The sequence below is a fragment of the Leguminivora glycinivorella genome, chromosome 7 (genome assembly GCF_023078275.1).
Source record: "Leguminivora glycinivorella isolate SPB_JAAS2020 chromosome 7, LegGlyc_1.1, whole genome shotgun sequence".
Lineage (NCBI taxonomy): Eukaryota > Metazoa > Arthropoda > Insecta > Lepidoptera > Tortricidae > Leguminivora > Leguminivora glycinivorella.
The window spans coordinates 8,240,252-8,254,335 of NC_062977.1; the positions used below are offsets into that span (position 1 = coordinate 8,240,252).

The 14,084-nt window shown below is 37.9% G+C and overlaps 1 protein-coding gene across 2 annotated transcripts in view; it reads left to right on the forward strand.

Moving 5' to 3' along the window:
* Positions 1-2,682: 2,682 nt before the first annotated feature.
* Positions 2,683-14,084, forward strand: part of LOC125228103 (serine protease nudel) — a 71,679-nt gene continuing 60,277 nt past the window's right edge. For both annotated transcript variants that reach the window (XM_048132550.1, XM_048132551.1), the window contains exon 1: positions 2,683-2,868. In XM_048132550.1, the coding sequence (XP_047988507.1) occupies positions 2,809-2,868 (60 nt within the window). In that variant the 5' untranslated portion in view covers positions 2,683-2,808. The remainder of the gene's footprint in view (positions 2,869-14,084) is intronic.

A 14,084-nucleotide genomic window follows, 5' to 3' on the forward strand; every position in this document is an offset into this window, starting at 1 on the left:
CGTCCTTATTAACCGCCGCCAGGGGCGGCTCACTCCGCGATTCTATCGCCGCGCTACAAGTACATCCTGGCGGCCGCGAGTTCGCGGCCTACTCAGGGGTGGCGCGCGTTCTCACGGAATGCACGTTCGCACTTTCTATTGTTACTTTACGTCGCGAGTTTTTTTAAGGTTCATATGCGATGTCCGCGTGTCGAATGGCTAATAATACTTAGTTAAATAGACATCATGAATAAAATAAATACCATAGGACATTCTTACACAGATCTATACTACTAATGAAGTCCCACAAAAAGTTCAATAAGGCTTGTAATGTTGGAACTTGAACAAAAATATATAAATACAGTATATATACCTAGAAAGTACCCAAGACTTGAATATAATAGTATAACATTTTATGTGAGTATTAATTCGTTTTAATCCATAGGTAACCCTATCGCCGGACGCCGCGCACGTGCGGCTCGTTTCTTTGTAAGTATTTATGTTAATTGTGTAGGTATTTAAAAAGGCGGCATTTCGTAAACATCAAAGCAGTGAGCCTTCTGTACTTGTACTATTATATATTCTGTGCCGCCGCCTCAAATATCTCAGAAGAAGGTGGTTCTCTATTCGTCTGTTTTTTTTTAATGTTTGTTCCTCGATATCTCAAATATATCAAAATCGGTCGGTTGAAAATTTTTTTTGATTGAATTTATATGCATACAGATTGGTCCCATTTTTCTCAGAACCCAGTTTTGATGATGGGATCCTGGAGAAATCGAGGGAACTCCTCAAATCTGAAAGGCACACATATGGCAATTTTTGTGTTTTTAAAGGAACAGCATGAATTTACGTACGGAGCAGTGACATTTGGTGCAGTGGAACTGCTGATGATGGTCAGAACGGAACTCCTCAAATCTGAACGGCACGATTATAGTGACTTTGGTATTTTTATATTTAAGAACAGAATGCACTTACGTCCAGAACAGTGACATTTGGTGCACTGGAACTCCTGATGATGGTCAGAACGGAACTCCTCAAATCTGAACGGCACGCTTATAGTGACTTTGGTATTTTTATAAGAACAGCATGCACTTACGTCCAGAATAGTAATATTTATTTAGTTATATTTGTTAAGCATATTGACTTTTCAAGTCAAATTTTGTCAAGCTTCGATTTCTTATAATCGGATTCATGAGGAATTGAGGAAACTCCTCAAACCTTAACGGTATACGTATATTGATTTTTGTTGCCATCAAATAATTAAAGCATTAAAAGCAGTTTAAAAAAATACCTACACATTTCTACATAATCCAACATTCGCAAGTAGCTTTCACCAGAACCCCAAAGGCGGCGGTTTTTTTTTCTTAAAAATTATCTATCTTACTGATACATAGTGCAAAAGGGACGCACTGACCTGATAAGCCATATCAAGCGACCGTGCACGCGGCCGGAGAGCAGTAATAAGTACGAGTAGGTAGGGTAACACGAGGCTTACTTATACTGGTCATATGGAAGCGACGCGCAGTGTTTTGAAATTGGCCAGTTAAGTCGCATCCTCAACGCTTTTGCTCCGATTATAAATGGCTTATGACGACCACTATTTAGGAGATATTTCTGAAAGGTCTGCAAAAGGGGAGTTTTTTGGGTGTGTATATGTGTTTTTCATATAAGGAAGAAAAGCTGTATGAAGTACCTACAGATCGGGTTTCTACTTCTGCTTGACTTCGAAATAAGTTAGAGTTAGCAAACTAGCGTAAAGATAGAAAGGATATCAAATGTGAGACCATATAGGCATTTATGTTTTATTAGGTAATTAGTAACAAAAATTTAAGTTGGTATTGGTAATGTAACTAACCTAACCTTAACACTTTAAGTTCTCGCGCTTTGTACACATATTTAAAGTCACAGTATACAGGTCGAACGCGATTAGAGATAAGATAAGATAAGATTAATCGCGTTCGACCTGTATGTGACTTTAAATATAACCTAACCTTATTAGTTAATTATTTTTCAGTGATTGCTAAGAATACTAATAACTGCTAATTTTTCGACCCCTGAAGTACCATTTTTGTTAGTTTATGAACATTTGAACACAAAGATAAAATATTACATTTTTTACTATTACGTAAGTACCTAGTTTACAAACATAAACCAGAAATGTACATAGTAAGGAAACTCGTAAAAAAGAAAATTTAACGCAACACTAATAGACGTCTTGCGTGATTGAATTTACTTATGGCCCTTCAAGCCGGATGGTAAGAAGATAGATCTCGGGAATTACATTTTCTTATGGCATTTTTTTATAAATATTAAGTTGTTTTTATAAGCAAAGATTAGAAAGGGTAGGTACATTAACATGTGAAAACGACATGGTCTAAGTAACTTTAGTGAAATGAAAACAAAATTGAAATATAAACATTAATAAATCCAAACCAATTACGATCTCAATAATAATATTATTTTTTTGTACAAATCGAACGATTCCCTGTAGATGCGAGTCAGCAAATAACTTTTCTTAGTGAATTACCGGAGGCGGTTGGCGCGGTTTCCCCTACACGACCATCAAATCACTTTAAGTTGTAAGTCAGTACTAGCTTCTAGTATGCTTAGTGCCTTTCTCCTTTGTGTAGTTTGTCGGCCCTCCCGCCGTTCTCCCTCCGTTTGAGAGGGCCATTCAGAGTCGGTTCGCGAAGCTCTCCGTGCTTGCTGCTTCAGTTTGGCGGGCTTAGCGTCAGTCAACAGTCGTGCAGTCGTGTACTGGCAACCTCGCGGACACGCTTGGCGGGAACTCGCGGCAAACCCACCCCAAAGTTTATGTGCGCGTGAAACATGTCCATAAAAACAGATTTGATGATTTTACGATGGTTCATCGTAGTAAATGTTGCTGTGGTAAGTTTGTGTTTTTATAAATGTTACATATGAAAATTGCAGATACTATGTATGTAGTTTTATGAGCATACTATTTACCAAATATTAGTAATAAATCAACATAGGGCAGCAATATAATTTTGAACAACGTGCAATGTAGTAATTTGATATCTACACAGATGACTATAAGATTTTACACTGTTTATGCATTATTATAAGGTACATATTTTTTAACTACATATAATTTTATTTTTTTGGGTCAGTTATATGGTAATATAATAATAATTTTGTATTACACATCATATAGCAGTAGAACAAACACTGATCAATACAATTTCATGAAAATATATGTAGCTTAGTGGCCAACATTGGTTTCACTATTGATACAACTGTTTTGTCTATCTATAACATAATACCCCAAATACGCCTGAATAATAATTAAAATTAATTTTAGAGATAGGTACTTTGAATTTAGGTAAGTACTCAAGTTATTTGTACAGGTTGGTTCTAAATTCTAAAATCGTAATAGGTTTACATACTTTTAACTTAATTTACCTATGTAAACCTTAGTGCCTGCCTAGTAGGTACCTATATTTTCCTTAATTATTCATTAATTTTAGTACCTATAAGTGTCACCTATAACTTCAAAAATGAGTAGCTTACTCAAGTACCTACCTAGCTGCCAATTTATACATAGAATTCGTTCTCACACTTATTGAATAAATAAAAAAAAACAAGAAACATTAATCAAACTCCACATTCAATTTACCTCCATTACTAATCAGGTTTCAAATGCCGTTCAAAATAATATTTTACTCTTATCTTCACATCTAAACATACATTAGTCCATTACAAGTTACGATAACTAACTGTAATGGTTGCAACACTGTGTGTGCACGTACTTACTTGCACTTGCGGTTCAAGTCGAAATCGTTCTCAAAAGAGTACTCTTTGCTACCGGTATTTTGTAGGCACACTGCCAAGACGATGTCATCTGATAAACATGTTTGTATTCTAGGAGGTGCCAAAGCAATTCATCAGCATCACAGAAATCCCATTTTGGTTTAGATATCTCCACGAAAAATTCATCATATTACTTAGTGGCTGTTGAACTTTTAAAAACTTAAAAATCTCGTAAAAGCTGAGACGTAATGTACATACCTAGGGGCTGATCTTTAATTTCAACCCCTCGACTATTTGACATTACAAATTAATGTTTGTATTTTCTATAAGTAAATTCCTATACCGAATTTGTCATGAAGAGCTTAAAATGAGCTTACGTTTAACATCGGGAGAAGAAATATGTAGGTACCTAGATGAAATCCCACGGATATGAATATAAACAGCCATAGCATACTCTCACATCATACCCAAACAAATACTTGTCCTGAATGTCCAGTGTGCGTAGCTGAATGCACAAACGCTCACGAAATGCTCACGATTATCTCTTTCGTAGCTATCTATCTCTATCGCTCTTGCGTATTGGCGCGACAGAGCCAGACTACCTTTCTGCGGCGTTTCGATTTCGTTTCGCGTCGCAGAAATGCTATTCGGCTACGGGGCCTGATCTCACAGATAGTATTCTCCGAGCAAAGCTTCCCTATCCAGGCGGTTTCGTAGGCATGGTCACTGGCGTCTCGTCGTATGCCACTCGTCGTGCTTCCGATAAGTTATCGTCTCACCGACAAAGCACTTGGCAAGGCTACGACACACGGCAGAGAACCGCTAGCCTGCCATATCAATTACTAGAGTCGCTCGGGTGCACCCAATTACGGGCTCTGGTTCACATGATTCCTATTCATCACCGTCTCGAGATTGCCTGCCGATTAAAAATCGATTTAGCACTCGGTGCAGCAAGCTATCGATAAGTAACGAGATTAGTTAAGGATTATTGATAATCCTGGAGGATGTTCTTAGAGATGTGCCGTTGCAGTTGAAAATTCCCGCTTGGAATTTTGTTTTGTATTCTTGACAGCGGTCTGCGACGACGATTTTATCGAGTCGGTCTATCGTATGTCCATACACGACAGCGTGATCTAACTATATTCTTGAACGAATCCTAAAGCATAGTCATATAACCTAATTACCTACCGAGGAAAATAGCGAGTTGGTAAGGATATAGTGGCTGGTAAAGGGTTAAAGTAGAAGTAGAACCTACCCATAACAGTAGAACGCGTCATTATTTCGCACTCAAAATCGCTTAACATAGTCATGAAAGTCAGGTAGGCTTAGTATTCAAGAGGACATTTATTGTATTTAAAAGTCGTTTAGACAGGTTGTAGAGCGAAAAGAGGCATATTATTCTGACCGCAATACTTAAACTCAAATGGCGTCGCCTTCCTTTTCACAATTAATGGACTTGTAGGAATATTTTTGTATCAGTACCTAGTTATACGATAACTGAGATGATATTATGTACGGAGGTTCATCACAACTCAAAATAATTCAAACAGCAAAAGGTTTAGCAAAGAAATTTAAGAAAATCTTTTACTTACTAAATACGTTTAAGTAATTACGATTAGGAATTAAAATGAAAGACTTCAGCTGCCACTTTGATCGTGGTATTCGTGGTCACAAAATTTTGCACTACATACATGATATTGTAAGGAAGGAAATATTAAATCAACTAGCCGTGTCATCTTGTCATGTTACAATTGCCATTGCCGGTAACTGGCTATTTAGGTGAATCCACTTTTACCACACCATTTTGTTTCTACTGTTATGACTAATGCGAATACGTTGTAGGACTGACCTTTATAGCAGTTGTAGCTGTTTTTACTACGTCGGTGGCAAACAAGTATGCGGCCCGCCTGATGATAAGCAGTTTCCGTAGGCTACGGATTCCTGTAACTCTCGTGGTGTTGTTACATGAGAGTGGCCGACTCTAACGCACAACACTTCGCACCCTCATTGAGCTCTGACAACCCTACTCACCTTATGAGTAGGTAGGTAGAGGTACCCACATGTGTCATATTCTTGCGTGTGGGCACAGAATATATAATAGTACAAGTACAGAAGGCCCACTGCTTTGATGTTCACGAAATGCCGCCTTTTTAAATGCCTACAAAATTCTAACAAAGAAACGAGCCGCACGTGCGCAGCGTCGGAGGATAGGGTTGCCTATGGTTTAAAACGCATTAATTCTCAGATAAATAGTTATACTATATATTCAAGTCTTGGGTACTTTCTAGGTATATATACAGTATTTATATATTTTTGTTACAGCCTTCAGCATCACAAGCCTTATTGAACTTTTCCGTGGGACTTAATCAATAAGATCAGTGTAAGATTGTCCTATTTTATTCATGATGTCTATTTAACTGAGCATTATTAGCCATTCCACACATGAACATCGCATATGAACCTTGAAAAAAACTCGCTACGTATTAATGTGACAATAGAAAGTGCGAACGTGCGTTCCGTGAGAACGCGCGCCACCCCTGATCAGGCCGCGAACTCGCGGCCGCCGGCATGTACTTGTAGCGCGGCGATAGAATCGCGGAGTGAGCCGCCCCTGGTGTGGGTAGCATGTCCAACATTGTCTTAAATATCTTTTAGTCTTTAGAATTGTTTCTTCAGCGTAGGAAAAGTAAATGTAATATGTAAAAGGTAATGTTTGGACTGACTCCACGAGACAGGCTAGCCTAGTGTGGTGGTCAAAGGTAAAATCTTTTGTAACACTTTTTGGCAAATAAACTATTTTTTATTTATTTTATTTATTGTAAGTTTTCATGAGTCACCCGTTGACTACGAACACTGTAAAGGGTTCGACGTCGGGATGCAGTGTAAATTCATTAAACACGATATAATCCGTTTGCGTTTGCGATCACAACTGAACTACCGATCGACAAAAAGGCATTAAACTTTTATAAACCACGGAAACTATTAAATCCACCAGCAGCCTAACTAACAATTTCGCATCACACTTTATAATTATTTGATGGACTTAATTGCTACTGGAATGTAAGCTACTGTACAAGAATGCCCACTGGCTGCGATTCATGAAAATCATGAAAATGTAACATCGGAAAACATATACTTTTAGTAACTCATACATAACTACCGCATACCTACAGACATTCATTATATTCATTTGTGATGTGATTATAAAATAGTAGTAGTAATAATAGATAAGTATTAAGTAGAATCGCGAGCCAGTTATTACGACTATTTATAGAGGTATAATCTATATAAGCAGGTTGGCAATTTAATGAAAACGAAATACTTATGTAACATTAATATACCTATGTATTATTTATTTAACACTCGGACCCGATTCGAAATTGTATATACGTCAAATTTAAGATTTGGATACGACATAGATCGAATATGGCAGTGTAATAGTTATTTGTTATACAAGGGGGCAAAGTTGTATTTTAACGCCGAGTGTGGAATTGAAAAACGAGCAAGTGAAAGGATTCTATAGTTGAACCACGAGCGAAGCGAGTGGTCCGAGAATAGAATCCTGAACTTGCGAGTTTTTTAACACACGAGAAGTAAAATACATTTGCACCCGAGTGTAACACAAAACTTTTCCCCTCACTATAGCGAGGAAACTACAACGCAAAAAAATGCGTTTATCACTGCTTCCAGTAGTTCCACAGGTGGTAAATCATCTTTATTACCAGATTCACCTACTTTTATCAATTTTAAAGCAGTTAATTTGACTTTATTCAAGGTCAAATTACTTTACCCACTAGTGGATAAAATGCGTTTTTACCCGCTGGTATTAAAGGACAAAACACGTGTTTCCGAGCTAGTGAGGGGAAAAATAGATTATGATGTTTTTTTTAAGAAATGTTACATACCGGTAGGTATCATATCGCAGTGAAATCTTACTCCAATCTTAAAAATAGTGTTCGAATACTGTAGATACCTTTGACCAATCGATGGCAATATAACGAATCTTGAATAATGTTTAGATTAGAGACGAGATTTTTCTCTGGCGTTTAATGAGGACAGGACAGTAGCTGGCAGAAAGTTCTGCAATATCGAGTCGAGACAAGTGGCACCCTCTTGTCTCAGAAGCCAAGATACAGCTTGGATCGTTGAGACAAGTTAGTTTGCCTATCGTGGCCAGCAGTGGAGTAAAAAATCATGAACTTTCTGAGGTGTTTCCCTTGCGCTATGATATGGGGTTCTTCAAGAAGCAGGTATTTAGGGTTCTCAAAGGTTGGCAACGCATAAGTGGCTCCCCTGATGTTGCTTATGTCCATGGGCGGCGATGATAGCTTCCCATAAGGCGACTCGTCTGCTCGCTTGCTGCCTATTTTTAACCCCCGACGCAAAAACGAAGGGGTGTTATAAGTTTGACGTGTCTGTCTGTCTGTCCGTCTGTCTGTCTGTCTGTCTGTCTGTCTGTCTGTCTGTTTGTCTGTCTGTCTGTGTGTGTGTCTGTCTGTGGCATCGTAGCTCCCGAACGGATGAACCGATTTAGATTTAGTTTTTTTTTGTCTGAAAGCTGAGTTAGTCGGGAGTGTTCTTAGCCATGTTTCATGAAAATCGGTCTACTATGTCGCAGTCGCGGTTTTTTTCAAAAATTTTTTTTTTTTGTGGTTAGGTTATATAAAAAAAAATCATGATCCACGTCAAATCGACTCTCTCTCGATTTTCACTCATACCCATTTCTCGGTAAGAGAGATGGCAGCACTAGCCGGTAATTGGGTGCTTCGCTCCCGGCGTTCCCTAATTGCGGACGCGATTCCCACGCGAGCGGATAGATGCGGCATTAGGTAAACTTATAGACCATTTACCTTTTAGATGGAGCATATAAGATGACGTAACGTAGTGCAACGTAACAAACCACGCAAGTGACGCCAAGCGCGGATCCAGCTTCTTGCTCAGGGGGGGGGGGGGGGTCACGTGGTAAAAGACCAGGGATCCGCGCATGAGTGACGCGCTTGTACAAAAGAACTTGATACATCTCGTAGGAGTCATGCCCAGCTAAGTTGACAATTGACTTCTGACATAATTAGAGCTAAGTAAACGTCATAATTTCTAAATCCTGTCTGTGTCTGTTTGTTTGTCCGTCTTTCGCGGCAAAACGGAGCGACAAGCTGACGTGATTTTTTTTAAGTGAAGATAGTTGAAGGTATGGAGAGTGACATAGACTACTTTTTGTCTCTTTCTAACCCCCCACTTCCCTAAAATGGGGGTGGAAGTTTGTATGGAGTATTCCGCAATTTTCGAACTTAACGCGAGCGAAGCCGCGGGCGAAACCTAGTATCATATAAGTTTGTAAAAAGATACACCGAAAATAAAGTTACACCGGTGGCATAATATGTATACCTATATGGTATACATATTATACATATATGGTATGGTTTGCGCTACTGACTGCTTACGATTTGTAGGCAGCAAACTTTGAACAACAATCTCATCGCTGGGATGATTCTGTATCAAATATATAAAAAAAAATTGAAACGTAGTAAGAAGTAGCCCGTAAAAAATAACTATTAAGCTCCATAATGCACAGTCTTTTGGGATAATCTCTGAGTAGATACAGTTGATTATTAGATGAACCGCCGCCCAAAGAATGCTCCTTTCATGTTGAACCTCCTTAGTTATAGCATACAGTCGTTTTTGGAACGGATTAAATTCACAGCCAACTTATGGATTGCAAGTACACGTAACTTCAATCCTTTCGTGATCGTAGGTGGGCTTCGTGGCTTCAGCAGACGGATGCAATAGTTAGCAGTAATAGTTAGGTGAGCGCAACTTTAACCACTGTGAAACAAATTGAATTGGGAACTGACTAAATTGGAATTTGGGAATTATAGATGTCGGCGGCATTTTGTAATAACCAATCAGATCATGGAACTCCTAGGCACATCGTCAAAAGGCTTATTATGAAAGTCATTGCCTTGATCTCTGAATGGCAGAATCCACGCTACGACGCTTGTCCCCTGTGGTCATCTGAAGACAAATGTCTCTAATATGGTTTCTGTCTAATCATATAGGTACAGGAATTTTCCGATCGGGCTGATTTAACAATGACGAACAGTACTTAAGAATCAAAATAAATATAGTTATGTGTGAAAATTGTCCTACCATTTTCTAATTGCCTAACAAAGAGATTTGTATTTGTACAGTTGTACAATTTGTACATACCTATAGAATGTGAATTGTATCTATGTATGTTATATTGGAATCCATTGATATTTTTTAGTTTTTATTGAATATGGTACTATTCTAACATTTCGATTCGACATGTGTAATTATTTAAATAAATATTTGAGAACAATATGGTACAGCTAAAATTAGATTGAGGTAGATATTTTTGAATATGAACTGTAGAGCCTTTATTTCGGAAAGTATTCAAAGATGTCAATTAAGATTTTATGTGAATTCAGCGTACCTATACAACGGTAGGTGGATGCTGCTTGGCTTCTTTACAAACTAAACCACTTTTGTGTAGGTTTAATGTTAATAGTACAAAACTAGGTTTATTAGGTTTTTACACATTGATCTAGTTAGGTACAGCTTCCCGTTGGATTAACTTCTATTTATCGATATCGTAAACTCGTAAGCCAATATCCGTAACTACGGCGCGTTAGTTATTACGATAATGAAGTTAGAAATTGGTCCATTTAATATTTATTTTATTGAATTTAATACATTATCAAACAACAAAGGGCATCAGGCATCAACAAACCAGCCTCATCGCTGTCAATGCGGTACCATGGTGGACACATTGGGTCACCATGGCCTCTCATGCGCCCGAAGCGCTGGAAGGATCCCGCGCCACGCCAGTATCAATGATGTTATCCGTCGGGCCCTTGTCAGCGCGAAAGTGCCAGCAGTCCTGGAGCCCACCGGCCTGGCTAGGGACGACGGCAAGAGGCCTGACGGTATGACACTGGTGCCTTGGAGCATGGGTCGGCCGCTAGTTTGGGACGCTACTTGCGTTGATACACTGGCGCCGTCCCATGTTCCGGTCACCAGCGTTGCTGCTGGCGCTGCAGCATCCTCAGCCGAAAGCATCAAACGCCGCAAATATGCCACCCTAGGAACTAGCTACATATTTGCGGCGTTTGGCGTTGAGACCTTGGGGCCATGGGGGCCCAGTGCCCGTCATTTGTATAAGGATTTGTCGTCTCGCCTGATAGAGACCTCAGGCGACCAGAGGGCTGGCCAGTATTTCGCGCAACGTATAAGTATCGCTATACAGCGTGGAAATGCTGCCAGCCTTCTGGGTACCTTGCCCATTGACGGCGATTTAGGCCAATTTTTTTATTTATAAGTAGGTTAGGTATTTAGTTTTAAGTAGTTTTATTATGTTTTTATTTGTTTTATTCATTTATACATTATCCGATCCCATATCGGATATCGGAATGATTTCAAAGGCAAAAATCTAAGATGGCGGCTTAAATGTATGGGATATCATCGGTCCTATATCCGATATCGGTCCTATATCCGATATCGGATCGGATAATGTGAAAACGCACTTAGGTTAATATCTTTTCCTTTACCTTTTTCTTAACATCTCCTGAAGTATGAATCTTACTAGTGGGTACTTAGGTAGGTACTAGGGCCTAATGCGCACTTTAGTTCATACTTACATCAGATTTGAATCAAAACGTATAGTAGTACTTATTAGCAAAAGTATAAAAACATGGCCCAGTCAGTGACAAGTGAGCTGCGTGAGTAAAAGCTATTGACATCGGATTATTCGGATTTAACCTTATTTTCAGTAAGGCAGTAATAACAGGCGTTCATTTAAGTAGATTGCGCGGATAACGCCATTCGCGTAATTTGACTTTAATTATGTTAAAGAGGCAGATAAGGAACAATTGCTTAATAATGCATCAAATCAGCGCAATGATTATACAAAGTAAGTTGATGGCTCTTTTTCACAAAGGCAAAAAAACATTGAACTCTAGGCTATTCTCCTTATACTGATCAACATTTGTTCGGTGACTTTTCCCAAATAACTTGTATTTTGATTTTTATCACCATTGAAAGTTTTTACTAAGAGGTAATGTATTGCGAATTCTGTTAAGTCTAAAGTGTGACAGACAACGTCAATGACAACAATAATGGCGTACATTGAAGCTAATATTTATTTTGTATGAAAAATTAAAAATTTAAAGACTTCATAATCTTTAAAAGTCACTGAACAAATGTTGATCAGTATAAGGAGAATAGCCTACAGTTCAATTCTTCGCCTTTGTTACAGGCCCCACTCTGTATCTGTATAAAGTAAGTTGATGAGAAAATCCCTTTTTCATTCTATGTTAAAGAAAAGGTTTTAACAAAAATAACATACCTACATAATACAACTCTACTTTGAGAACAAATCAAATTATTGTTACGTGTGATGTCCCATAATTATGATTTGTATTTTTACGTAGACACATTACCATTATTACTAATACAATACAGGGTTTTGACGGATTCCACTGTGATGGAGTGGTTCAGGAGTTCAAGCTTTAATTGCTGTTTAAATTCGGGAGGTGTTTTCACTTTTTATTCAATATATGTCATCTTAATTCACTTTTAATCTACAATAAAATAAAAATGTAACGACCCAAGAGAAAATTTTATGAGCGTGGATTTCCTGGTCCATATCGAATGGATACCCCATCTCCATTCAATGTTAATCTAATTCAGCGGTTCTCAAACTTCTTTTCCCGTGGAACCCTTTTGGAAAGCAAAATATCTGACGGAACCCTTAAATAAATAAAAAAAAAATAGTTTACAGCAGTCTTTGTTTTTAATAAGTCTTAATTATAATAGTAAAATCTAATCACTAGATTCTAATGTGAGGTATTACATGGAACTGTTTTTATTTTTACAATTGGTGAATCTTTGGTTTTTATGGAATAGAGTTGAAGTCAACCAAACTTCACACGGAGCCCCCAGAGAGGTTTTGCGGAGCCCTAGGGCTCCGCGGAGCACACTTTGAGTATAGTTGATCTAATTCAATTCCGATACCCAACAATCGAATTCATATTAACCTTGTTAACCAACTCATGCGTAGCAAAACATATTAACCAACTCAAATGATATCACGCACGTAGCGATTGGTATCAACAAGAAAAACGGTCTGAGAAAGTGATTTGCAAAAAAACATACAAGTAACCATATCACATGTGTTTTGCGTCGTCATACGGTCAACAACCTGATCCAATTATCGTTGCATAATAGCTTCTTTTTTTACACTGATTAGATTTGTTTTTTCAAGCGCGAAGCAATTTATGATATAGTATCTTCCTCTCGATAGTGTCCGTTTTAACGAGTAGCAGTTACTTGTTATTTGTCTTCTGAACTGATAGTCAGAGATTTTAAAAATGCTGACTAGTTGTTTTTTTTAGACAAGTTCGGCAAATAGAGATTATTTGTACGACACCGAGATATAAGTTGACTGTTGAAAGAGGGTCAGATATAATGGATTCTGTCAACAACACCTAATCCTCTTGGAATACTTATTGGCTACCGTACCGATGTAGACTACAGATTACGTGTAGGTAGTGTAATGGAATGTAGGTATGTTGGTAGCATGTCATCAGCTAGTTCTTTCGATAGAGATCAGGAATTTATTATTTAATTTCTTTATTTTTTAATCTCTTTATTTACATGAACATAAACTAAGACTAAACTTAAAAGCTAGCTAATGTCTAAAATAGGCCCTTGAGGTATTGTACCAAGGATACTGGCGACATTTCCTCTCTGTATCGCAATGCTGATACGTTGTGCGAGGAAGTCGCCAGCTCTTCGGTCACCAGTTACCTCAACCAGACGCTTCGCGATTTCTGTGAACAACTTGTTCGCGCTGGGGCCCCATGGACCTAGAGTTTCTTTATTAGTACCTACAGTTATTAATTTAGACTTAACCATATGTTTATTAAATAGGACAAAAGACATTGTCCTATTCATTTAAAAAAAGTAAATACATATTTAAAAACCGCATTGATCGAAGTGTTCAAAAATTACTCTTATAACATAAAAGAGTTTTTTTTTAATGAATGTATTGTTAATACTAAAATGGTACACGTTTTTCCCAATTTTGAACCCATACTAGTGTAGAAGTGAAAAAAGTGGTTGGGTTAAGTGCTACGACATAGGTAATTTTTTATTAACATTTCGTTTGACTGTATGTAAGTCTTGTTTGTCATTCCATTTGCATCTTTCTTAGATACTTAATTATCACTAAAGACTGGAAGTTATTTAGTTCCTTCAGATCTCATCTCATCTCGACTAGTCCTTAATAAAAAATCTCACTGAATAAGTTAATC